This window comes from Salarias fasciatus, chromosome 17 (genome assembly GCF_902148845.1).
Source record: "Salarias fasciatus chromosome 17, fSalaFa1.1, whole genome shotgun sequence".
Lineage (NCBI taxonomy): Eukaryota > Metazoa > Chordata > Actinopteri > Blenniiformes > Blenniidae > Salarias > Salarias fasciatus.
Genome location: NC_043761.1, coordinates 19112394 through 19140349, shown reverse-complemented (window position 1 = coordinate 19140349; position 27956 = coordinate 19112394). Strand labels below are relative to the sequence as shown.

The 27956-nt window shown below is 43.3% G+C and overlaps 2 protein-coding genes across 8 annotated transcripts in view; both read left to right on the top strand.

Moving 5' to 3' along the window:
- The first annotated feature begins 665 nt into the window (after positions 1–665).
- Positions 666–10884, top strand: LOC115403868 (interferon-induced protein 44-like). The gene is made up of 8 exons (XM_030112897.1): positions 666–799; positions 947–977; positions 2301–2334; positions 2493–2688; positions 2896–3048; positions 3207–3372; positions 8613–8713; positions 9507–10884. Exons 1-8 carry the CDS (start codon positions 785–787, stop codon positions 9684–9686), a joined length of 876 nt encoding a protein of 291 aa, XP_029968757.1. The 5' UTR covers positions 666–784; the 3' UTR covers positions 9687–10884.
- A 10634-nt stretch (positions 10885–21518) lies between these two features.
- The window catches only part of LOC115403856 (NXPE family member 3-like), a 46905-nt gene continuing 40467 nt past the window's right edge, over positions 21519–27956 (top strand). For 5 of the 7 annotated variants that reach the window (XR_003933251.1, XM_030112877.1, XM_030112880.1 and 2 more), the window contains exons 1-3: positions 21529–21681; positions 24148–24268; positions 24422–24865. Coding sequence is in view for 6 of the 7 variants with exons in the window: in XM_030112877.1 (XP_029968737.1) it covers positions 24173–24268; positions 24422–24865 (540 nt within the window). In the remaining variant the exon portion in view is untranslated. Of the gene's footprint in view, positions 21682–24147; positions 24269–24421; positions 24866–27007; positions 27126–27615; positions 27801–27956 lie in introns of those variants that run through there. The other 2 variants (XM_030112881.1, XM_030112876.1) reach the window with 2 other exon arrangements.

The window sequence follows — 27956 nt, the reverse complement described above, 5'->3', positions numbered from 1 at the left end:
CAATTAGCATTAGCATGGAGCCGCACTGAGCCAGCCAATGTTGCTTTAAACACTATACTGCCCCGGCGAATTCCTCATCTGTAGCCCATAACGTTATGATAAATATCGTTAGCTCCGCTGGTGTCTTCTGCGCAGGTGCGAACGTAGAATCGTGACGTAGCGCCACTCACACTGTATGGGCTGCGGCGAGAATTTCTGACATGCCAGAAGTTTGATCGGGAGGTCACAGCTTTATCGTTAGAACGGAGCAGCAATTAATCCTTCCTCGTGAGTGTTCTCACACTGTACGGCTCACGACCTCCTGACCGGACGTCTCGACGCTACGATGTTTCCACAATGACGCAGCGTGGTCTGCGACAGCAAAATCGTGGTGAAATCCCCTCGAAATCGCACAGTGTCCGCCCGGCATTAGGTGAAGGACAGGATAGAAGTGTTGGTAATGTAATATTATTTGTAAAGACCTCTGATCTAATCCAGCCCATAATGCAAATCAAACAGTATCTGGTGATAATTTATTCTTCCAGTCATTCTTTTGTTTTTCTGATGAGCTTCAGTTTAGATTCTGATGCTACAGAACACACCCTTCATTCATACACACCTAGAACATTTCTTTGATATCATGTGACCTAAAAGAAAACGAAAGCATGAACACTGTTTTGAAACACCAGGTATATTTGGATGGGCACATTGAGCACTGTCCTCAGATGTAACCAGACATCAACAGCTTCACAGCTTTAATGGCCACTTTTTTCTTTTAAAGTAACTAAAAGTACTTTTCATCAACATGAGTCCTTTTTGGGTAAGATAAGTTTTTATGCCTTTCTGTTTTGTGATGATTCATTTAAATGTGTTCAGTATATGTTTTATGTTCAAATGTTTTGAATACTGAAAGAAATGAGTTTGTTTGTGAAAACAATTATTTATCTAAATTATCTATTCATTCAAGAAACACCGTAAAGAGCCCCCAAGTTCCACAAGTACGTTTAATTTATTTTTCAGACTTTCCAACATTCAAATTAGTACAGTAAAGGGACTTAAGGCAAGTTTACAAAATTTACCTCAGTGCTGCCGTGATAGGTGCTGCGGGTAACTGCAGCCACCAGCCAAGGCGGCACGGGAGCGCGCACAAACATTTTACAGAATGTCCGGCTTCACAGCGCTGCACCAGGGATGCTCATGCTGTTTACTACATCGCGGTTTACTGCAAGACCACAGTGCATATTATGTGATTTTTGTCAGCATCCGTTTTCACTCCCAAATGCAGCTGAAGTTCCCTCCATGAATCAAACGCATATCCAATTTTTATTCGGGTGCCTTCCCGGCTTCGGTCATTTTTTTTTTTTTTTTTGACTCGCGAGATAACGCTGATAAAGTCCTTTTTTCTTCGTGGTGTTTTTTGTGGGCTTTGAGTGGATGCAGTTATCCGATTGTATGAAGAGCGGGGGGGGTGGGGTTGGCGGCGGCGGCGGCGTGGGGGGGGGGGGGGGGGGGGGGGGGGGGGGGGTAGTGCGGGGTGCTCGTGCTGCGATTCACAGACCGGGAGCAAATATATAATATTACCGGGAGATCGGACAAATGAAACTACAAATAGAACTACAAATTAACTTCTTCTGTTGATTCTTGGTTTGACAGCAAGTGAGCAGCGGTGTATTTGCGCACGCGCGATTCATTTGAAATGTGGACGCAGAGTAGTGTGGGTCTCCTCTGCTCTGACTGCAGCAGGGAGCGCTGCGTGAGACTGGCCGCCTGTGAGTGCTTTGGGACGGGGGAGGGGCTCACAGCAACACCCGCTGCTCATTGAAGACAGCGGAGACGTCCTGTCACGTCTCCACAGCACCAGAAAAAGTTGGTAAATTTGTCGCGAGTCACTTTTCACAAAAAAAAAGTCGCCAAGAGATTTTTTTTAAAGTCACCAGATTTAGCGCGAAAGTCACCAAGATGGCAACACTGCCCGCCCCTGATCCCAGCAGTGTTTGAGTCTGTGTCCACGGCGGCCATGTTCTTCCTGTTCGGCAACGCGCATACAGCGTCAATCTACATCACATCCCCACGACTGCGCGGGAAATTCGGACCCCGAACAGCAACAAATTATTTGGCACACAGCCTGTATAAGGCAACAGACAGATACGCCGATTGGCCTATTATTTAGGTTTTTAATGCTTCACGACCCATTAGCACTGAATAAAGTGGAAATGCATGTGTAGTTTTTCACAAATCTTGCCTTAAGTCCCTTTAAACAAGTGATTATTACACAATATTGGTAGAAAATGTGATTGATGCAAATATGATTGTCTTGACAGCCTTTGATAAACCATGGAGAGACGAACCATGGCCGTGAGTATTTAGGGGAGTGTAACACTTATGTAATACAACAGCAATAATTATTTGGGAGTGTAACACTTATGTAATACAACAGCAATAAATATTTTTAGCCTTTGAAACACGTGGGCATGAGGTTTATACTTCATTCTAATCTAGTTTATTTTGAACAGGAATAAAAAAGAAGACTTTGATTATGTGACGTGCTATAAACCTCAGTCAGAAGCTGAACACGTCAGAGTTCTGCTGTTTGGACCACCAGGCGCGGGAAAGTCCAGCTTCATCAACTCTGTTGACAGCGCTCTGCGAGGAAGAATTTCAGTTCGAGCTTTGGCAGCCAGCAACTATGAGCACAGCTTCACCAGCAAAGTATGAGTTGTGTATACACTGTTAATCACTCATACAAATACATAGAGCAAAGTGTCCAGACCTTTCTTCAACCTAAAGACACAACCACTATTTCTTTGAAGCATGCACTTAACAAAAAGAATGTCATATAGAGAAACTGAACAATTGAAATCTAAAATCAGAAAAAAGGCACAAGCTAATATTGTCATCACTTGTTTCAATTTGCAGTACAGAACTTATAAAATCCAGACGGGGAAGCCTGGAAGCTTTTATCCTTTTGTCTTCAGTGACACCATGGGTATTGAGAAGAATGATCGGAGAGGAGCTGATGTGAAAATTATGAAAAAGATCCTGAAAGGACATGTCAAAGAAGGGTTCAAGGTGCGTTTCCTGCTACTTTTTTGAGCTAGAATAGTGAACACAGCTCTCTAAATACTCTGAAATTGTGTGTGTGTGTGTGTGTGTGTGTGTGTGTGTGTGTGTGTGTGTGTGTGTGTGTGTGTGTGTGTGTGTGTGTGTGTACTGTTACTTTATTTTAGTTCCTTCCTGGCAGTATCCCACTTGGATCCTACTACATTGACACTCCGACCATCAATGACAAAGTTCATGTTGTGGTTTGTGTTGTTCCTGCCTCCACATTAAACCTGATGGATGAGGATTCTCTTCGCAAGTTCAGGGAGGTCAGAGAGAAAGCCAGTGATTTAGGTGAGTATATTCAGCTGTTTGAGATGTTCATTTGATTTTGTGTGCCCAATTAGAAGACATTTGGGACCTGGTCTACTGGGAGGTTAAGATGTTAATACATCACAAAATCTGAAAACATCTGCTTATGATTGAATCTGTATTTCATGCATCTCAAAGGAGGAACAAATCTACTCAATCTTCAGTAGATATTGTGTAGATATTTTATTGTGTTAAGATTAATTTCCTGAGTTGCCACAGAACATTTATTTTCTGACTGCATTCATGATAAACTCTGTATTGCATACCAAACTTGAACTTTGTGACCAGCTTCCAGGTGACTTTATTATTTTTTGTGCCATATTCAAATATATTCACTGGGGTTGTAAATCTCTTTAAGAAAGACGATTCGATACACATCTAGATACACAGGTTACGATCCGATTCAAAAACGATATATTTAAAATCAGAACGATTCGATGTAATTTGATACAGTGTAGGGACGATTCGATTCGATTCGATTACATACAACTGTAACACTTGTTGATGTATACATACATCTTATTTTATAAATTCAAGAATTATATGAAAATAACCTTTTTTAAAGTATTTTCAAATTTGTAAAAGACCACATATATCCCCGCGGATGCTGTAAGGCACTGGTAAGTACCGTATTGGCCCGAATACAGTACGGCTCTGTTTATAACACGACCCCTATTTTTCAAATATAATTTTGAGAAAATAAAAATATGTTGAAGACAACAAGGTTACTCATAAAATAACTTTTTATTGTACAATTATTCTAAACTCAAAAACTCACAACAGAGATAACATTTCAAGTGATTTAAGATAAAAAAAAAATATTACTGCAGTATTAAATAAAAAATATATTCTCTTTCTCAAAGTAAGCAACAATTAAGTACCTCAAAGGTTCAATAACTGCATTAATGATCTAAATAACTTTATGACCATCAAATTGAAGTTCGATTCAACTTCATGAACATTAATAATTCAGCCCTCTGTGAATGTTGGGTTCAGTCTGGCCTGTAGAGAACAGTTCTTCAGAAAGAAAGCAGAAGATTTCAGCTGCTCTGAGCTTTTATTACTTTCTCCTGAAGGCTGTAAAACTGAAACAAACCAGATATACATAGAAGTGAACATATACACAAGATGTATCACAACATACATCACTGTCTAGAAAAAAAAAAACAAGTCAGTATTTAAAATCAAAGCCGCTAGCTCAATGCTAACTATTAATGGAAACGCCATGACCATGCTAGCGGAATTAGCATCTGCGTTGAAACTTCAAAACAAACGGCCAAACTCACAAGTATCAGTTTCACCTCCTTCCTGAACATCAACTAAGTATACTCGAGTACTTACAGGCAGATATTTTCGATGCGCTGTTTGAAATGAACCCTAGAAAAACAAACAGCAGCCACACTGCTCAGTCTTCTTCTCACACTGCTGTAGGCTTACACTCTGTCCAGCTCACTAGCTCCCCCTAACGGGGCGGTGGAGCCACTGCATGAAGCAGAGGCAGCTCTCGCGTTGTTTTAAAGACACACAGTGTTAACCGACTGCCAGTCTCGCGATACCCGGCTTATGTCTGCACAATCGATTCATCCAAGGATTCATGGAAGATTTGTATCGATTGATGAGGCTGATACCGATGCAGCCGCATCGCTCTCTTGTCAAACCAGATATCCGGTCGCATCGGTTTATCTTTCACAGCACTAATATTCACTGTCATGCTTGTCTATACTTTGCAAATTCCTCTACCAACATGACCCACTTCATCATATGACATTTAATTGGTTCTCTCTGAGACTATCACGTGGAACATGCCCCATCTTAAAATAATGATACTCAGTTTAATGACTCGCTAAATAGATTGAAGAAATAGGGTGAAGTCATCATTGGACAAAAAAAAAAAAAAAAAAAAAAATATATATATATATATATATGCGCTCTTGCCTCACAGCAAGAAGGTCCTGGGTTCAAATACCGGCCGGGGCTTGGGGCCTTTCTGTGTGGAGTTTGCATGTTCTCCCCGTGTGTGCGTGGGTTCCCTCCGGGTACTCCGGCTTCCTCCCGCAGTCCAAAAACATGCATGGTAGGTTAATTGATCACCCTAAATTGCCCCTAGGTATGAATGTGTGAGTGAATGGTTGTTTGTCTCTATATGTCAGCCCTGCGACAGACTGGCGAACTGTCCAGGGTGTACCCCGCCTTCGCCCACAGCAGCTGGGATCGGCTCCAGCCACCCGCGACCCCGAAAGGGATAAAGCGGCGGAAAATGAATGAAGGGTGGGGGGGTGTAACGGTACACAAAAGCCACGGTACGGTACGTACCTCGGTGTAAGGGTCACGGTTTGGTACGTTTTTCGGTACAGTGGGGAAAAAGTAGAAAAAGCTCACAAATGTACCAGAACATTTTCCCCAAGCTTTCCCATGCGACACATTATTGGCCCAGTTTACATGGTGTTTTTTCAATCCGACTGTAAACAATACTATATATATATATATATATATATATATATGATTACCTCTGCCAGGAGGCTATGTAATCATGTCGGTTTGTTGGTTTGTTGGTTTGTTAGCAAGATCCTGGAAAAAGTAATGGACAGATTGCAATGAAACTTTGTGGAAAGGTGGGTCTTGGGCTAACTTAGAATTGATTAAATTTTGGTGAAGATCTGGATCACTGTCTGGATCCAGGAATCTTTTTAAAGGATTCTTTATCATTGAGAGATAGGGAGTCTTTCACATAGTTGGGCAGGCCCGCCGACAAGGGGCGACAAACGCCTGGTTCACACAGGACGTGCCGCTTCCGACGCGGAAGTGGGAAGCGCCGTTCACCGACTGTCAGATCGGCGCCCCTGTTAACGTATCCGACGGTTCATACAAGAGGTGCGGGACAGCGCCGCATGCGTAGCAGCTCGCGTCGTTTACCGCGGCCGCTCCGCTTCTCCGCGAGCCGCACGCCGTACACCGCCAGTTGGAAAGCTGGACCGAGCAGATCACACCACACAGGAAGTCGGGAACGGAAAATACGAGAGAATCCGGTCAATTTTCAAATTAAAATGAAGTAAAATAACATAAATTATGTTGCTTTTTGGTTTGCCTTTTCAGATGAACACACACACACACACACAGGGAGAGAGGGCAACAGGGCGACAGACAGAGGCACCGCATGCTGCAGCGCTCCGCTCCAATCACACCGCCGATCACAATGTTTGATTATATATGGTGTTCTTATTGTTGGTGACTGATTTGAGCTGTGGCGGAGGTCTGCGCTCTCTGAGTGCCAATTTCTAGTTATTAATATTATTAGAGGATAAAATGCCACTTTTACCACTTTGTGGCATCAGAAACTGCTCAAAAAAAAAAAAAAAGGCTCTCTAAGGATTGCATGTTGAGGTATTTACCGTATTTTACGCCCTCTTAGTGTTGGCCCGGAGCCTTTAGCTGGTGATCATTACCACAGCGAAGTGTGTGGGGAGCTACAAGCTCTGTCTATTCACCTGGCATGCCTCAGGTGGCATCTGAATGAGGCGCGCATTACGCTGTGAGTGCCGCTTTCCTTCCTAACGTGTTGTCATGGCTGCGAGCCAACTAGCCTCTACGACTTGCTCATTGTTACCCATCCGTTGGACAACCCGGGGGGGACGGGCAGGGCCTGGGCAAGCTATGTGCTGCCATCTGGACGTCGCATGGCACCTTCTCCAGGTTCTACAGGTTGGCCATTGTGCCTCCACATCCACTGCGGGTGGCACTGGGCCCTGCAAATGCTTCTCAGTGAGGTTGGTCTCTGGGATTCCTCGTGACCAAGTTGGCATACGTCATTCCAGTGCTTTAAGCACCGCCTCTGGTGGTCAGTAGGGATGAAATAGAACGAAAGTTACAAATGTAGCTACGGTTCTATGAATCGCGGATGATTGCCAGAGCGCTCTGTCACTCAGAATCCTCGTGGTCATGCGAGAAGATTCCGTAGGAGCCGAACCTGGGCAGAGACCCAAACTTACACAGTTCCTGGGTCACCCAGGGGTCCTGAGTGATGTTGGTATACATACTCGAACTGCACATGCGCAAAAGGAACATTCCAGTGCTTTAAGCACCGCCTCTGGTGGTCATCCGGGATTCATAGAAACTGGGGCTGTCGCGGTAAACCGGTATTGACGATAATCTTGGTATTAAAAAAATGAAATTTCAATATCGTGTTCAAAATGCGCACATGATAATATCGCATAGAGGATCTAGTGCCACTTGAAACGTGTTGAAGTGTATTTTCAAAATCCACTCCTGTTCTTCCTCCCTGCTTCGTCTCCCTCCTGCAGCAGCCCCCCCCCCCCCCCCCCCCCAACATGCAAACACAGCAGGAGCAGCAGGAGCAGCATGGCTCCTAGCTAGCGTGGCTCCCAGTTAGCGAGCGTCACAGTTCATCAGATTTTAATTAGTTGAGTGTTACTTCACTTTTGGTATGCAGTTGTACAATTACTGTTCTCATATTGTTTCAGCACCTCATTTGACAGGTATTCTGAATGTTTTTCATCTGGGAAAACAGAAAACAAACAAAAATAAAATTAAAGATGAATCTGAATATTTGTACCATTATTAGTTACATTTTTGCTGATATCGTGATAACATCGTTATCATGATATTTTTTGCCCATGATAATCATGAAGAGAAAATCTGATAGCGTGACAGCCCTAAGAAACGTAGTTACATTTGTAACTTTCGTTTTGGGAGAGGTGATAGTGGTGTATGGAGGCAGTGCAGCTGTAAAGCAGCCACTGCAAACATAACATAGAAGTCACTTACTGTGACAACAAGGTGGGGGGGGAGCTGCCCACAGCTGCAAACGCAGGACGGCAGTGCCAACACACCGTCTGCTGCCAAAACTGCTACAAAGAGCCACAACCACCACGACAGCGAGCACTGGAAGAGACATACAGTATATTCCATGACTGTAAACCAGATTCATAGGATCCTTTTCAAGTTAAAAAAAAAAAATTAAATGAATCATACTAAAAAAAAATACAGCTTTGCTGCTCTAGACAGTTTCATTCAGTGACATTGACATAACAATGGTTCCTATGATTTAAATGGTTGGAAACCATCATCACTATGATATACATGTTACACTACACGAACAAAAAAAAAAGAAAAAGTTCTATCCAACTTTAGACATGGTCATTGAGTGAGTGTTTCAAACTTGAGTCAAAACTGAGTGCATTGAGTTTTTTTCTCTTTCTTTGCAGAGATTCCTCAAATTGCAATCCTCACTAAAATCGATGAAGCCTGTCCTGAGGTCAATAAAGATATCAGGAATGTCTACAAGAGCAAGTACTTGAAAGAGCAGGTAAGTTGTTCTTTTTTTGAAGAGTACAAACATTGATGCAACATCCACTGAACTGTTCCAGTCCCAACCATATTACGCTTTTACTCAGAGGTGTCAAGAAAGTACTTTCCCATGCTATGTTTTCCATGTACCCAGTCAGTTCTCCAAGAGCTGAGCTGATTGTGATCACCTGGGCCCAGAACTGTTTGTTGCAGGTGATTCAAATCAGCCCAGCCCTTTGTTAACTGACCGGGCACAACAAAAACATGGCATGGGAAAGTACTTTCTTGACACCTCTGCTTTTAGTACATTAAAAAAAGAAGAGATGTGGGTGGGTGCTGGATGTGGCAAGCCAATAGTCCTGTGTTTGCTCCTCTACAGCCAACTGTTGACCTTTGCTAGGCTTTGAGGCTATCTCAGGCCACTCAAGGCCTAGTGTTACTATTATGACTGTTATTACTTATCTCATTTCTTCACTATCCGTATTATTATGGCTTGCCTATGCATATATGAAAATAGATGTGTAGACACACAAGATTATGCTTATGGAAATATACTGTTTCGCTTCTTTTTTTTTCCTTCTAATTTATTTTCTGTTTTATTTTTGTTTTATTTTATTTTGTTTTGTGAGGGTTAGAGTTGGCTTAGAGGGTTTGATTTGGGTGGGGGGTGGATGTGGGTTTATATACTTGCTCCATTATTGTTAATGGGTCAGATTTGTATTTGAAAAAACACAAATGAATAAATTGTTAAAAAAAAAAAAGAAAAAAAAAAGAAGAAGAAATATTCTCTCTCTCTTATTTTTTCAAACTAGATGGAACAACTGAGTGCGACCCTGGGGATTCCAATGAACTGCATCTTCCCAGTAAAGAACTACAGTGAAGAAACCAAAACGGATAAGGATACCGACACACTGATACTGAGTACAGTGAGACAGATCATCGACTACGGAGAAGACTTCCTGAATGACATCGCAACTACAAAAGGACACTAAGCAATCAGTTCTTGACATGAAGTTCAGACCAAAACAATAAGATGCATGTACTGTGCTCTTTATTACTTTGATCCCATTTTTTTTGTGTTCATAGATTAAAATGTGTCTTACCTGTGCACAATGTTATGTGACTCAGGACGAGAATGGTTAAAAACTCAGCAACAAAAAATAGTTCAGGTTCTTAAGATGTACAGTTTGCTTGTGATGAATTTAGACTCTTAATTTGCTCCCATTTTTCACGTTATGAGTCAGTTATGGTGTTGATTGTAAATTTTAATGACATGGGGTCTGCTATTATATTTCCCAGATGAATATTTGATCTTCAATGAAAACTCTTTCCTGACCTAGATTTTAATTTGATTGGCTAAATAGACTGTGGTCTTTCTAATGAATTTATTGTCACAATTATTTTAGCAACACACAAAGAGATGTAAAGTACAGCCTCAACCACAGACAGTTATATTACAGGAGTAGACTTGTAGTTCTCAAGACCCATCTCGAGACCATTTATTTGTGGTCTTGGTCCTGTCTCGGTCTCGAGAGCAAGTTACTTTTGAAAAAAGTTACAGTCACTAGTTACTGAGTCAGTAACTGAGCTACATTTAAATTACTATTTAATTATATAATTTTAAAATTAACTAATCATTATTATTATTATTGCATTATTTTAGAAAAATGTGTTTAAATATATCAAATAATTTGGATCCCCTCTTACAGTAATGGAACTTTAAGATCATGTTCAAGTATTGAACAATTTGATTATTTAAAGCTTAACATATGATTAATGAAATGAATGGACACTTTACAGATTAAATTACAAACAAGAAACACTACATTAATATAAATTATTTAAAGGTTGTCAGTTGCCAAATTACAGAACCCGAAAGAGCAATATGAAGAGGTTTTGGGGGTGTTTAGGTCTTATTTAAAACACGCACATGAGAGCTCTTATTATTATGTTCAATGTTTTTATTATTTTTCTTGATGGTATTGTGTCTGTGTTTTAATGATTGCTGTATTTTACATTGTTGCTTGGTTTTTGCTGTTTTGTTTTCTTTTATGTTAAAAAAAACAAACTCAAATGACAATGTTATGGTTATTTTGGGCAGAGCCATAACAGTAAAATTGGTTAAAACCTGACTGGTGAAATATTCATGAATAAAATATTTTAAAAGTTGATTTGAATCTTGAGAAAATGCAGCTGCGAAAAGCAGCACTAGGACAAGCTTTCCTTAATTTATTTTGTTGCTCAGTTTAGTTTTTTGTCAACATTATTCATGCGTCTTGTATGAATTATGAATAAGGTTGTGACCATTGTTTGTTTTGCAATCCTCTCGTTTCGCTTTTACCGTAATGTATAAAATATGTGCGCACCGCTAAATAACGTGTCGGCTCACTTGACTGTGTTTGTCAGAGCGCCGGCTGGCTTGACTGCAGTAAACGTGCTAAGCAACACGTTATTTAACGGTGCGCAAATATTCTACGCATTACGATAAAAGCGAAACCGAGAGGATTACAGGCGACACCTCCGGGAAAACTAAACAACAGACAACATGGGCGAGCATTTTTTTCTTTTTTTTTTTTTTTTTTTAACAACTTCATCCCCATGAACACGACTGTTATAGAGTCGAGCTTTCGTTCCTTACCATTTTCTTCAGCACACTTTCCCCCCCCCCACCTTCAGGATGGGTCCCCACGCAGCAGTGGGCCCGGGGCAGCCGCCCCCTCTGCCCCCCGCCTGTTCCGCTATTGGCACTGTCCATTGTTCTTCTGCAATTGTATGGAGTAAACCCTCTGATGAGGGGACACCCTAAAACCCTAAAATCCAAACAGTTGTGTCCCCTGGAGAAAGGTGTCTCCTCTTTATAGGCAGTGGTGGGGCAAGGCTCCTTGAGGGCTCCAAGCAAAAACATTCATCAGGCCTCCACCCCATCCGTGCACACCGAAAAAAAAAAAAGTTTTTGCACACAATTTTTGGGACATTTGATATGTATTAGATCTGGGCAATGATTAAATTCCTTAATCGCAAGTAATTGCACCCCAATCCTGGAGTTAATTGTGATTAATCGCGATTAAAATGGCTCATTTGACATCTGCCAAGGCCATTCAAAATGTGTGTGTTACATAAATAAGAAATAAGTAATCAAGAACGAGATTCTGTTTATTCAATTAGACATGAATAATCAGCAGCATCACAGGAAACCAACAGGTAATTTGACACAGTGCCGTGTCCATGTGTTATCAACCAAGTCATAAACAGATGAAAAATGGAATTTTCTTATGAATGCACACTTCCTCAAACTTCATCATATCTCCGACTCTCAGACAGAGAAGACAGGATAAATTCAGTCATGCCGAATTGCACCTCATCCTTACCTTTATTAAGCTAGATTGTGTGTTGAAGGGAAATGTACTTTATTTTGCGTGTTTTCAGCGCCTGAAGAAAGCCCAGCGGGAGACACGGTGCACTGGCAAAACACGTAATTTAAGTTTGATTTTCATTTTTTTTTTCATATTTGAGCTCCTGGTTTCAGTTTGTGCCTTATACCTGGCTTTTCCTCGTGATTTTTCTGATAATTTGGCTGAGTTCAATATGGTAAATAATGAGGAATGGACCACGTTTCACCGCTAAAAGCGCAAGTGTGTGACTCTCGCGGTGCAGGACAGATTCGGCTAGTTCACCCCCCCACCCAACAGCGTTATTCAGCCAGGCTGGGCCAGGCAGACATCCACACAAAAAATATATCTAAGTGAATTGCATAGCTTGCATGTGTAGACATAGCTCCCAGACCCAACTTTGAAAAGCATAGATAACGGCGACATTTTTTTTTCTCGTACGTCTCGCTGTAACGCAGCACGTTACCGCCGTTAACGGCCCGGCTATAATATGTATACTGAAAAACTTTGAGAACCCCTAATCTCTTCTATTAGATCCAGGAACCAACAGAAGTCCTTGAAAGCCCTGGCTTGTCAATAATTATATTGTACAATAAACCTTGTGGCTCGCGCTGATTGGGCCGTGTGGGGCCCCCCAAGGGGGTTTGCTACGTTGTCGTTTCATAATTGCATCATAAATGCCGATTGTTGTCGTTTCTGTGCAGTACATGTATTAGCACTTGGGGTACCCGGTCTCTCAGGGGCCTCCTTGCGGGGGTCCCCCTAAAAGCCAGGGCCCCAGGCAATTGACTGGTTTGCCTGTTGGCACGCCCCGCCTCTGTTTAGAGGGACATGCTATGAGGACTAAATGGAGGACATCTTGAAAACAAACAAATTGGAGCTCAATGCTGAACATGAATGGTCAAAAATACCGGTGGAGACATGAAAAAAGCTGTTCAGTAAGTATAGGAAGAGTTTGATTGCTGTAATAGCTAATGAAGGTTTTACTACTGATTATTGGGAAGGGTGTAAATAATTTTGGACATGCCACTTTCTATTCATTCATTTTCTGCCACTTCACCCTTCCGGGGTTGCGGGTGGCTGGAGCTGATCCCAGCTGCTATGGGCGAAGGTGGGGTCACCCTGGACAGGTCGCCAGTCTGTCGCAGGGCTGACATACACAGACATACAATCATTCACTCACACATTCATACCTAGGGGCAATTTAGGGTGACCAATCAACCTGACAAGCATGTTTTTAGACCGTCGGAGGAAGCTGGAGTATCCGAAGAGAACCCAGGCACACACCTGGAGAACATGCAAACTCCACACAGAAAGGCCCCGAGCCCCGGCCGGTATTTGAACCCAGGACCTTCTTCTTGCTGTGAGGCACGAGCGCTAACCACTGCACCACCGTATGGCCCCACTTTTTATTTAAATGTAAATACTCGGGGGGACCCAAAAGAAACCGGAATTTGGTCATAAAATACTACACTGCAAAAAAGGATAACCTAAATACAGGATATCAACACTAAATTAAAGAAAAATACTCTTAAAACTAGTGAAATTATCTGTCCATGCAGCAAGTGAATTTTACTTAAAACGAGATCTTGATATAAGAATATTGAACCAAGAAATAAGTCTCTGTATCTGAAATTTATCCTAAATCAAGTGAGATGAGACATTTTGACTGAAAACAAGACTTTTGAACTTGGTAAGATTTTGAATTTTTGCAGTTTATGCAGTGTAATAATAATGAGTTTCGACTTTTGGCCGTCAGATGTGCTACAGGTAAGCCTCATGCATATCGGGGCGACAGTACCTCAGTTGGTAGAGCAGGTCGTCTCATAACCGGAAGGTTGGTGGTTCGATCCCTGCTCCCGCAGTCGTAAATCTGTCGTTGTGTCCTTCGGCAAGATACTTCACCCACATTGCCTAGTATGAAAGTTGTGAGAGTGAATGGTTGGTGGTGGTCGGAGGGGCTGATGGCACAGATTGGCAGCCTCGCTTCCGTCAGTCTCCCCCCTGGGCAGCTGTGGCTACAGTAGTAGCTTACCACCACCCAGTACGGTGTGAATGAATAATGCAATGTAAAGTGTCTTTGTGTGTCCTGAAAACCAATGCATTATTATTATCTGTGAAAAATATGAGATCCCAGAGTGACACTGACATCTGTCATGCGCTATTTATTGTAACAGAGTGCCGGCCCCCTCTGTGATTTTTCCAAAATTGCGACAGTGACTGGAAAGCTAGAGCAGCGCACGAACATCAAATTTTGCTTTTTGATCGGAAAAACAGCAACAGAAACACTCACCTTGTTGCAGCAAGCCTACAAGGATGATGCTCTGGGGAAGACTCAGGTCCATGAGTGGTTCAGGTGGTTTCAGAAGGGCCAGATGTCCATTGAGGATCAGCCCAAATCAGGATGACCCTCCACCTCCTGCCAGGCCTCTGCTGGCAGAATTTTTTTTTTTCTTTTTTGCAGCAACATTATACCTATTAGAAGAATAAACTGTTTTGTACTTGGTCGTTGCAGTAAAGTGAAACGATACCACAATTACACAAAAAAAAAAAAATGCTGAAGAGCGATGGAACTGTGGAGCTACAACAGCTGTATGACAGGAGCGGCTCCCGTGTGTTGTGTGCTGTGTGCTTTGTTGCCAGATTGGCTTCTTTTGAACATGTCGGCAGGTTTTTGACGTGTTTTTTTATGATACAAATAAGAGTTTCACAATTTTAACAAGGATTTTCTGCAGAGATGGAGATTTGGGCTGCATATCACATGTGATATGTCTTATTGGGAATGTATAAATATATATGCTATGTTACACCCCCCCCCCCCCATCCCCCCACCCCATTCCCCCTCTCTTTAGCTTTCTCTTTTTCTCTCACTCTTGCTCTCTGAGCATTTCCGCCCCGCTCCTGTCCAGCAGCCATGCCAGATGCCAGTTTCTAATAAAGGCAGCAGCAGGGAGAGATTCAGTCCCCTCCTGCTGCTAACAGTAAAATCTGTTCGGACAGTAAAAGGCTCCAATCATACAATATTGCATGCCCCAGCTGCCGAACAGGACAAGGGAAAAAAAAAAAAAGAAAAGAAAAAACTCCATTAATTAATCGAAGTTATGAAGAGGATAGTGCATGAATTTTAGTCTTTTGGTCTGAATTCCAAACCACAGACAGGTTTAGCAGAGTCCACTGGAGTTAAGGTGTTATTCAGGAAGTCTTCTCTGCAGCTGATGATCTTTCTCATTGTGTCCAGTATAGTGTGTCAGTGTTCTGGTCTGTTTTGGTTTCTTCACTGTAGTTCTTCACCAGGAAGATGCAGTTCGTTGGAATCCCCAGGGTCACACTCAGCAGCAAATGAACATTGAAGAAAAACTTTGCATCAAGAGTTATATAGATTTCTAATTTACTAGAACACTTCAGTTCACGTTGCATTAATGTTTGCAGTCTTCAAAAAAAGTTCACTTACCTTCCTTTTCAGGCTCTTGCTTATGTAGGCATTCCTGATATATTTTTGGACCTGAGGACAGGCTTCATCAACTCTGGTGAGGATAGCTATTTGGAGGATCCCTGCAAGGAAAGAGAAAAAAACCCAATGCAGTCAGTCATTTTTTCACAGTTTATGCTGGTGTTTCAAATTTGAAACTGTGACTCAATGATTGTTTCTTGTCAGGTGAATTTCACGTTAATAAAATGCATCTAGCCGTGAGTTGTTTGTGGTTTCTTTGAGTTTATTAAGCTACACAGCTGAGAAATCACACAGTCATGAGAATAACAGGTGAGTTCTACCCTCATAGGAGCATGCAAGTTTTTAATAACTACCAGTCTGTGCCACATACACCCACAGCATCCTTTACCACCCCCAGCCATAAGCTGGACAACAGGAAGACTCCCATGAGTGCCCACAGCCGCTAAGCTCAGATTATCTTAAAGTTGGAATACAATGATAGCTCAAAGTAAATTCTAGCCAAAGCATTCAAGGTCCCTCACACATAGATATGTCAAAAACCATGGTTCTACGTCGTGATATGCTTAGCCCGCCTACGGGCTTTGCTATTGGTACTCCTCTTGGCACCACTTTTAGACTCCAGTTCCTACAGAGGTACCTCACAGGACCGGCGGATCTGGTGTGGAGAGGCATGGCCAGCTGCATCCTGAGGCATGCCAATAAGTTGGGGTTGGATAATGTTCTGTTTTTGACTGATCCCAAATTTCTAAATCTCAAGGGGCTGCCTCATTTTACCAAAGATTATTTAAATGCTGGGCCTTATTTTCACTCAGAAGGTGCATGAAAGCCAACTGTTTGCACTGGCTGTTGAAAGAACCCCTGATCCTCGGAGCCAGACTGGACATCAGCGGAGCCTCGACCCCCGGCCTGACCGGAAGGCTGGTCCAGTCTGGGACCCTCACTGTGGGTCAGCTTGTGGATGCTGTGGGGCCGAACGACGCCCAGGCTCTGGGCTCTCTGCTGGGGATGCAGTCCATCCGGGTGTCCCAGGGGCTCCTGGAGAAGTGGAGGAGTGCGCTGACGCCCAGAGACAGGAGCCTACTGAGGAGATACAGTCAAGGAGAACTCTCCACGGATGCTGACGACCCCTTCCCCGAGGTCCTGCTGAGCCTGGAGCTGGACCTGTCCAGACCCCGTCCCCGAGGTCCTGCTGAGCCTGGAGCTGGGGGATCTGTCCGGCCCCCTCCTGAAAACCACACAGCCTGAGAGACTTTCTTTGCACAAAGCAGACAAAAAAATATTTTACAGGAACTGTGTGAAGAGCATCCACAAGGGTGGACTGAGCAACAGACCCCCCACTGTGTGGTCACAGAGACTGGGACAGGCTGGACCTGGACCCGGCCCACAGTGGAGGATTTTATACAAGCCCCCCTTGAGAAAACGGACTGGAGACCTTCAGTGGAGGATTTTACACGGTGCCATCGCCTCCAATGGTTTTATCTCTGTCCTCAACCCTGCTGTTTTAAACACATGTCCCTTCTGCCATCAGAGAGAGACTGTCTACCAAGTTTTTACCGAGTGTAAGAGGCTCACAGGCTTCTTCACTCTTTTAACGGCAGTTTTTAGTCTTTTTAGTGTTGCTTTTACTGAGAGAACTTTTGTCACGGGAGCTGGCTACAGACAAAAAGAAAAAAACAAGTGGCAGCTCCTCAATTTTATCTCAGGAGAAGCCAAGATGGCGATTTACATCAGCAGGAGGAACAAGGTTGAGGGCAGAGAAGGACAAGACGTCAAAGAAGTGTGGCAGGTCAATGTCAAATCCAGACTCTGGCTCGAATACCGGTTTTTTTAAACAAAACAAAGATTTAAATGTTTTTAAGGAGGTCTGGTGTTTTAAGAACATTCTGTGCTGTAAGGACAACAATTTTCAATCATTTTGCACATTTTTTGATCTGAATGATTTTTAGAGTCTGACACACTGTATCACTGCAATCTCTCTCACTCTCCCTCTCTCTTTCTGTCTCTCTCTCTCTCTCTCTCTCTCTCTCTCTCTCCCTCGGCCTGTCTCACAGTCAGTCAGAGCAGCGCGCTGTGTTTTGTTTTCTCCCTGGGTTCACAAAGAGGTGGCCCACCTATTGCAGACACTGGGCCTAGACTGTGCTTAGACCAGGCGCAGTCTACGAATATAGAGCCCCATGTTTAAACAGGTCATTGGCTTTATAAACCCTCTGTTGTTTTTTGCATGTGCCACAATACAGCCACTGGTTGTTTTCACTGGTTGTCTCACAGCCTCACTTGAGGCTTGAGCAGTGCTGCTGAGGAACAACAGCCAGAGTAGAACCCCGCATTTCCAGTTATGTAATGACCTGCAATGTTACACGGCTAGTCACAACCCTGCCTACATTCCAACGGTGCTCCCTGTTGTGGAAATGCAATGCAGATTAGCAAAATGCCTATTGGTACCATTCTGACCTGTTTGGATACGTCCTGCACCAGCACAAACTGTGCAGTTGGAACAAAGCTTAAGATATCATCAAAGCTTTACAGACGAGAAATCAGATTTTGAAGTCAGTTCTTGGGCACACACAGCCAGTAGGCCTACAAAGATTGATGCTTAGGTGTAATTTGCTCCCCCTCCTTTGTATTACCTTCAGGTGTTCACAGCATGTAGAACCTGTTTTTTAGGTTGATAATTAAAAACACATGCCACAACAAAAGTGAAAACAAAGGAGTTTGCTTCTATTTTAGTTATGTAAGCCCTTCCCTTCTAAAAAGAATGTCTTTCGTTAGCCAGGGTTGCTTCTCTCAGAATACGAACACTGTTTTAAACTAATCTGGTCAGTTGTGTAAAGCAGAATAAGTTGAGCTGTCAGTATAAGGTACACTGTTGGTTCATCGATACATATTCCAGACTCTGTTTATCCAAATTAGGACTGCAGAGTGTCTCCCTGCTAACACTGGCCAAAGGAACCAAATACTCTCTGAGAGTGTGTGTGTGTGTGTGCGTGTGTGCGTGTGTGCGTGTGTGTGCGTCTGTGTGTATGTGTGTATGTGTGTGTGTGTGTGTGTGTGTGTGTGTGTGTGAGATAGTGTCTTGGTTCAAGTATGCCCCCATGTGATCACTGGTAGAAGTAAAAACTTGAAAGTGGATAGAGGAAAAAGTTCAGTGTTCTTAGGTGCATCAAAATAGAAATAACACACTATTCTGTCTTGGCTATCTTATCTGTGCTTTTTCATACATCATGTGGCAGGTCGGCATTTATTCATTCTGCTGCTGCTTCTTCTACTGAACTAAATATAAAGCACACTATGCAAAATGCATAGGAAATTAAAAAAAAAAAAAAAAAAAAAAACTGAATGAGTCGTACCTCAGACAGAAAATTGTGGTTTCAGAAATAGGACAGGTTTTTGGATACACACCTGTATATGTGGGTATTGATCAAATAGGAATATGCAGAAATATTCAGTTGAACAAATATGGGATTAGTAAAGGTAGAATTTAACAGCATCTGAATATGGCAAGAATATCTGTCCTGGCAGGTTAGTTCAGGTCACCAAGATTGCAATGGGTGCCACCATACGTCATATACATCTTTATTCCAATTCAGCCCAAACCATTTAGTTACTGTATCCAGGAGCTTTAAAGGGCAACTCCGGTTTTTTGACACCTGGACCTTATTTCTAGGTGTGTGCATGCTCATATACTCACTCAGACAAACATCGTGCAGCTCGGAGTCCTTCAGAAGTTATTTAGATCCAAACGATGTAGCCGCACTAGCGGGGGTGCCACAGCAATAGAGCGTTAGCGCGGGACATAATCTCTGCAAAGTCGCTCATTTCGGCTGTATTTTTCCTCCATCGGCGCTGGGTTGCCTTTCGGTCGGAAGGGGGGACTCCAGCGGTGTCCCGCGGCCTGGCTTGGAGCACGCATCCGCCGGGCGGCGGAGATCTGGATTCTCCCGGCGAGAAGAGAGCTCCGGCCGTCCCGTGGCGGGCCGTCCCGCGTCCCGCAGCCGGCGTGGAGCGTGCATCCGCCGGGGAGCAGAGATACGCTTCCTCCCGGCGAGGAGAGACATCCAGCGGCCACGCGTGAGCCGTGCGTCTTCGTGGGTGTCCGGAGCCTCCGTGGAGCAGCTGAGGGCCGTTTTCCAACTCGGCCCCTGGAAGTCAGACGCCGGGGCACCGTGACAGCCGAGGCCGACTCAAAGTGCCTCTCTGCTGGGGAGAGGAGCGCCGCAACGTTCCCATCCGAGCTAATTGTGGCTAATTTAGAGAAAACTGTCAGCTCTTCAGCTGACCCACCTGAAGATGGTAGACGAGCTGACTTTATGATAACACTGGCGATGGATGAAGAAATACAGCCGAAATGAGCGATTTTGCAGAGATTATGTCCCGCGCTAACGCTCCATTGCTGTGGCACCCCCGCTAGTGCGGCTACATCGGTTGGATCTAAATAACTTCTGAAGGACTCCGAGCTGCACGATGTTTGTCTGAGTGAGTATATGAGCATGCACACACCTATAAATAAGGTCCAGGTGTCAAAAAACCAGAGTTGCCCTTTAACTGCATGTTATTGCGAACACCATTGGTTGTCTCTTTGACCATGATTGGGACGGATAATTAGTCTGCACGTGAACTCTCTGGAGAGGCCATTTAGAACATCCAGTGCCACCATTTGTTGCTGCGGTCTGTTGTGACAGAAGCGCAGTAGGGAGTTCTGAACAAACACCAAGGTTGAAGCATGTCACTCCCAAGCCTCATTTTTAGTTCTTCGTTCATCAACAGTGTCCTGCAGTGCTCTCAGTGGTGGATCAGTTGTGTTAATGGCAACTGCCATTGATGTTTGTCCTCAGCAGTCTTGATTGTCTCAACTGTCTTGATTGACGCGGTAGGGCTCCGGTGTCCGGAAAAATAGGAAGCTAGCGGAAAGTTTCCAGCGCTCCGCATAGGCTCCGTAGCCATACCACAGCTGGACCCTGGCCGGTGTGAGCCACAGCATTGATTTTAATGACTACGGGTTAGCTGCGGTGTCCGTTCCGCAGCCGGAACGCATCCAGTGTGAGCCCGGCGTAACCCTCTGGTGAAAGGATCCCCCAGGTGTAGATCTGTGTATACAATGAGGTAAGGTGCCTCACTGGTGGCTGCATGGAAAAGTGGCAAGTGATGCAGAACTGGGTCTCATTTATTGGTTTAGGCTGTCCATGGTTTGCCACCTTGCGGTGGTGGAGGACATTGTGTGTTCCAGTGAACTGGAGTGATGCTGTCTGGAGCTTCAGCTCCCCATAGGGTCATCCAAGGCAGTGAGGTCAAGGGGGAAGTTCCAGACAAACACCTCAACAGCGGAAGTGGTGGAGAATGACACAAGTTACAGCAGGACTGAAGGCAGATGAAGGCTGCAACAGGGGGTGGTCCCCAGGCATCATGGATTCAATGCTACTGGATTCAGAATTGCCAAGAAATGTGCAGTGGCTGCAGTCCCAACAGCCTCCCTACGTCTCCACAGTGCAACATACCTGAATGTGCAGCAAGCAACAGGGCAACTGTGGAGAACTGCTCAGAAACAAATTAAACTCCTGCCTTGTCAGTTCTTCATTAAAGGGTATCAGCCACAAGAGGGCTCTCTTGCACAGCTGGAGTAAATCTATCAGTTATCTGGGTGAGAAAAAAAAATCAAAGGCTGCAAACAGGCTGACTGCACAGAAGATTTAATCAGTTTACTTCCTCTTACTCTTTTTTGACCTTTGATTACCTCGTTGTTTAGTGTAACATATCTGATGTTATCAGGTTTGTTCTCATGATGAACCCATGTGAACATGATCAGATAAGACCGAAGCATGATATGTCAATCAAAGTTTAAAATATGATAAGTAACAATCATATCATACATGAGAATACATATAGAGGTTGATATGTGGGACAAATTAAACTGTTGAACATGAGCTTTTACAACAACTGCATTTTACATTTTATATTTATATGCCTGGGAGTTGTTGATCATCTCCTTTATCTCTAAGAGGAGGACTTTAATGACAGAGGGTGGTTGCTGCAGCCCTGCTTCCTGTGTCTGCCTCCATTCTACATCTGGCTTGTTTCACCTGAACTTCAAATTCAATCAGCACCATAAACCCTTGGATTTCATTGTTTTGTTTTCCACTACGTTCAGCCAAGGTAACACACACTGCATTCTTTTTCCACTTCATAGATCTTGAAATGAACTGTTGATTTTAATTGGGACTGTATAAATTTTGTGTTCTTGTGGTTTAGATGAGTTTCTATTCTAAAACTTAACACTACTGTCACAAAAACAGAACGTTGAATAACCGGTGAATTTGTGTTAATTTTACAGGATTTAAAGTCCGATTCAAATACCTTCTGAAAAAGAAATGCTGGTTTGTGCACAAGTATAAAACGTGCTTATAAATAAAAGCATTATAAAAGTGAATTGTCTGTCAAAAAAAAAAAAAAACAGCATGCACAGATGTCTTCTACACAGACAAGTAGAAATAGCAACAATATTTTTGGTAATCTAAAGATGAACCATATTGAACTTGATGAAAAGTCTGAATAATGTAACACAGTCTGAAGGACAATTAGATGTTAGAATTCAATGAGTAATAAAGATTAACATATTATAGTAATCAAACAATATAACAAGTTAAAACTGCTCATAATATTGATATTTTGTATGTCACAAAGAGATCTTTATGATAGATGTTTTATTATCCTTCTCTAAATGCCAGATATGGTGTTAATGATGGCGGGGCTTTAGTTTTTTATCTACCTGTATAGGTGTGTTTTATGTTTACTGATCCGAACAACGAGGTAACTGAGCATTAGGTGTGGATGATGTTTCAAGGTCAAGATATTCTCAACACATTTGGGCTTGTTTTTTCTGTGGAGTTGCATTCAAATGTCACAAGGTTGCAGGGTGCATTGTTTGCTCATTTTGGGATGAGACTTCTCTTTTAGAATCATTCCTGGAACTTGTTTTCATGCTAAGAGGACAGACAGACTGAGGCAGATGACGGACGGTCTGCAGGTCTTCATGGAGCCTGTCAGATTGCAGGTTTTGTTAACAGGAGGGAAGCCTTCGAAGGGCCATAAAGAGAGTGTTTTACGTTGAATTCAACAACAAAGTCCACCAACGAAGCCCAGCAGGACTTCCAGGTTGTGAAAGCTGCTGTCCTGGGGAGGCTTGGTGGCTTCCGGGAGGACTACAACCGCTGTGTCCAAGAGTGCCCGCCCCACTATGACAGCAGCACCGAGGGTGAGCGTTATGGGTGAGCAGTGGCAGCTGGCAGAGAATTTCCTGCAGGAGAGCAAGGCAGACCAATACACAGCAGCCACCAGCAGGTGGGGTCCCTGTTCCCACTAACGTCACATCCCAGTTCCATGCTGTAGGGCACGGAAGGCAGGGACTGCATTGAATCAGATGATGAATGACGCTAAACTGCAGGCAAATTTGATAAAAGTGAAGGCTCAAAGAGTCATGTCAGATCATAGGAAACTCTTTAAATCAGCTTGGTCTGAGAACAGAACAGAACAGAACAGAATAGAATAGAATAGAATAGAATAGAATAGAATAGAATAGATTGTCTTTATTGTCATTGGAGCTAGTACAACGAAATTGCACGTTGAGTCCCCCGCTAAGTGCCAACGAAACTATCAAAAAACAAGATAAAAAAAAATAAAAACAAGAATGTGTATGTACATCCCTATGTACATGCATACGCCCATACACATACACATACACATACACATACACATACACATACACATATACAAATACCTATAAATATATATACATACACACACCCAAACTCAACCTTGTAGCATGCGTGCGCACACACACACACACACACACACACACACACGCACAGTCTCGTATTTCTATCCTTGTGGGGACCGTCCATTGACTCCCATTCATGTCTAGCCCCTAACCCTAACCCTTACCCTAACCCTAACCCACACCACAACAAAGCCTAACCCTAAAGAAATGTTTTTGCACTTTTACTTTTTTCAGTAACAACAACATGGTCAAGAAAACACTGTTTCTCCTACTTAGGACCGGAAGAAGGTCCCCACAAGGCACGTCGTTTCACGTTTTGCTATCCTTGTGGGGATATTTGGCCCCAACAAGGATAGAAATACGAGAACGCACACACACACACACACACACACACACACACACACACACACACACACACACACACACACACACACACAAAACCTAATAATAATAATGATAAAAAATCATGAATTCACAAACTGTCATTATGTGAATTAAAGTTTTTTGTTTTGCTTTTTCAAGGACCCAATAATTGTTATTGGGACTCAATGAAGTAAAGTAATCAGAAGTACTGAGAAACTCATTTGTATGAGAACAGGTTTTGCATTTGGATTTTTTTCCATTCAAATTAAAAACGAGCATGAAACCACAAAGGTAGTTACAGGTGAGTGACCTACCTCAACTGTACTAAACACATTGGTCTGCACTGTATTTCAAAAGAAAATCATTTGGAATCAGTTGAAGCTGTTCCCTTTCTTTTCTGAAATATATTTTACTTTTTTTTAATTTTCACCTTGGACACCCATGTTTTGTCTTCTTTAAATTTGTTCTTTTCTTTTCATCAGATGAACTAGGAAAATACAATCCATCATGGGCAGAGCTTGGAAAGGATTTTTGAAGTCTGGCATCATCCTTCTGTTCTTGAGTCCGTTTGTCTACATATTTTATCACATCGACTTTCTGGAGGTGAGAACTGAGTAAGCATTGAGGATCCTGTTTGATATGTTGCACTGTGATATTACTGAATCTAAGAGCAACACCACTGGATAAAATGTGTTTAAACCAAGCAGAAAGGGAAAAGCCTCAATTAACTGAGAATGCCCACTTTGGTTCTGCCAGTTTCAGAAAACACCGACGCCTCCATTCACGAACATAAGTGTCTCCAGTGATCCAGGCTCAAATCAGAACTCCTGCGCTTTCCGATGGTTGTCTCCCAAAGAGATCCATGAGGAAAACATCCTTTTAGATTCCATAGCTTGGCCAAATACTCCATCTGTGCCAGCTCCTGTTTCCCTGGAAGGCACCAGCAATGCAGCCCGCAGCAAATGTGTCATTCTCCCAAGGCCAGGAGGTGGATCGTGGCTCGTGGGGGATCAGCTGGAGGTCATGATCAAGATGTTTGACTTTAAGGGTCATCCAAAGAATCATGGAGGTGATTTCTTCCTGACTCGGCTGCACAACCAGGCTCTTCAAGCAGGTGTGGCAGGTCAAGTGGTGGATCATCTCAATGGGACCTACTCTGCTGTGTTCTTCTTACCCTGGGAAGGAAAGTCAGAGGTTGAGGTAATAAGTTCAGTCTGGTCTTTAATCTATTTTGAGGTTAGCTTTACTTTAGTGACCGTAAACATAACATTCGTAATAACACCAACAGAGAGAATAATAAGATACAAAATGACAAAATGTCAATGAGTCAACATCCCACTGAAAAAAAATACTGCCTCGCTCCATGCATGGAGAAGCACACACACACACACACACACACACACACACACACACACACACACACACACACACACACACACACACACACACACACACATACACACACATACACGCCATCCCTGTTTATGACTGTTTACATAGGAAAATGAGACTACATCAAGACATCTGTGTATTGATGAAGTCGCTACACAACAATGTGCAGCAACTCCACCCGACCCCAGACCGGCAGTCATTGTGACAGATCGTCAGAACCTCAAATACCGAACCTCTGGGGTTGTGAGAGCTGACCGAGAGTAATGAACCGCAATCTGGTCACTTAAATACTCAGCCTTCAGATAAATAGTGAGAACATCTCCTACAGCAGATATGAAAATAAATAAATAAATAAATTCTCTCAGCTCGGTTTGTTGGTAGAGAGTAAGTTTCCCACAACCTCAAGGTCATGCAACCTGACCAAGAGTAACAAACCCTTCTTTAATGGTGCATTAAGTTCTCATATTTGATCCAATTTCTTGGCAACCTGGTACAACAGAAACTCAAGGTCGTGAGATCTGACCATCTATGGAGGTAAATTTGTTTCTTTATTTTTCAATCGAAAAAATGTTGCAATCAAAGAAAAAACTTGTTCAAACCCCAAAACAATATTTGATACCCCCCAAAAAATGCATATAAACACGTTTTTTTTTTCATTGAAATTTTTTCATGATTGAATTCAGTTTTTATTTGATTGAAAATATATTTTCTGATTGAAGTCATATTTTTGGATTTGAGCCATAAAATGAGTAGGACGTTTGTTTCTTTATTATTAATCAAAGATATAACTTCAATTAAAAAAAAAAAAAAAATGTTTTCAATCAAAGCAAAAAAAAAAAAAAAAAAAGGTTTGGAGTGTTTTGTACGGTGGCCCTGAGGTGCAAAACACAACGGCAAAAGAGAAAACACGAATGCAAATAAGAAACACAACACAAAAAGCAAAACACAACAGCAAAAGAGAAAACACAACACAAAAAGAGAAAACACAGCGGCAAATCAGAAAACACAACACAAAAACAGAAAACACAACACAAAAAGAGAAAACACAACACAAAAAGAGATAACACAACGGCAAATCAGAAAACACAACACAAAAACAGAAAACACAACAGCAAAAGAGAAAACACAACACAAAAAGAGAAAACACAACGCCAAATCAGAAAACACAACACAAAAAGAGAAAACACAACGGCAAAAGAGAAAACGGAAATCGGGTGACATCAGTCTTCTTCTTCTACTGATTTCCGGCAGGCTGTACGCTTGTTTAGCGCAATGCTGCCCCTTCAGGTTAAGTAGTGGGTGACATCAGTCGTCGCTGATTGGACGAAAGAACTGGTCCGTCCTTTGAACCGGAAAGAGTCACAATTCGCCACAGTTTCGGTACGGTTCAGGTCTGCTCAGTTCGGATCGGATATGCAGTGTTCTAGCCTGCGAAGCAGCCAGCCATCTGTGACGATCTGTTCCACCGGTCTCACCGCGACGGCAACGCAAACCTTTCCAAAAAGTCTACTGAACACCGGTCTTCACCGGAGGAGCAGCGGCTGCTTTCCATCACTGCAGAGGAGGTTCAACGGAACCGAACGGTGCCGTTAGAAATGGAAAAAAGGGGGGGGAAATCACCGCAAATGGGAAAAAAACACTGTCGTCTCCGAGCGGCTGCTCTCTATCGGCTCCAGACCCGGTCAGCACCGCGCAAAATGCAAGAAACTGAGGAGAGGCTGTGTGGACTTTGGCCGAGGTGGAGCTGATGGTAAGTTTTAATACTCTGAACTGTACAACCACCAGTGTTACCATGCCGTTATCACCACTGAAATCTGAGGTTTTTGTCTTAAAAGTTTATCCAGGCAGCGCGCTAGCTGGTTAGCATTAGCACGTGGCTAGGCTAGATAGCTTTGCACCCAGCCATGTAGCATTGTGGTGTTGCATGTGGTTTGTGTAACGTTTCTGCAGGAGGACAGGAGTCGTCCTCCTCTGGGCCCAGGGGTGGAGGAGAGAGATGTAGCGTCATCAAGATGGAGCATCCACCTCCAGCCGGACTCCTGTGTTATGAAGCTCCAGCAGCTGGGAGGTGAGCAGCAGCCTTGTTCATGCTGTAGATAATGCAGGAAACGATTCAGCATCTATACTGGTATTCTATCAAGTAGAATTCTGTCAAGTATCACATTGATACGTTCACCACTGCTGCTCCAGCTGGATACAGGGCCCAGTGTGCAGTACTGTTGATGCAGAGTAGTGAAATAAATCTATGCTGCTGTTTCTGCAGCTCCAGTTTGCTCTGTGAACTGTGGATGTTTACACTGAACAGCTCTCCTCGTCCAGTGTTACAGTGAACACAAACTGGTGAAGTAGCAAAAACTGCTGGACAAACCATTACAGAAGTGCAGAGCAGTCAGCTGATCGGTCACACTCTGCATTTACACCCTGGGAATTATATCCCGCAATGTTACTGTCCAAAATCGTCTCCACCAGCTGCACCACAGGGTCTGATGGGTGGAGGCAGGGTGTGGCTGGTAGTGTCTTACTGAACTGCTCTCTTTCCCCCTTTGCTTTTTACCCAGGAGGAGGCTGGAGCACCACCCAGACCTGACGGAGCCCCTGAGAGAAATTCAGGCTTTAGGTGAGCTGGGAGCTGCAGCGTGACGAACGGCATGTCCATCAGGAGGAGCAGCGTCTGAACCTGCAGTTCCTTGAAGATGAAGCAGGGCAGTGAGGCTGAATCAGGCTGATTTGGCCTCTCAGCAGCAGCAGAGCCAGGCCTTCAGATGTCCCTGCAGCGGGTCTCTCTGCAGGTCCAGACCCCGAGAACCCACAGGAGTAACTCAACAACTGGTGGTGTTGATGTCCTTTCCAATAAAAACCGTTTTCACACCCATATGTGTCTGAATTCACTGGTTCTTGC

Excerpts from the sequence above, each read along its gene's own strand:
- LOC115403868 (XM_030112897.1), top strand. Across the intron at positions 2,335-2,492 it reads TGGAGAGACGAACCATGGCC|GAATAAAAAAGAAGACTTTG; the intron begins GTGAGTATTTAG and ends TATTTTGAACAG. Across the intron at positions 3,373-8,612 it reads AGAGAAAGCCAGTGATTTAG|AGATTCCTCAAATTGCAATC; the intron begins GTGAGTATATTC and ends CTTTCTTTGCAG.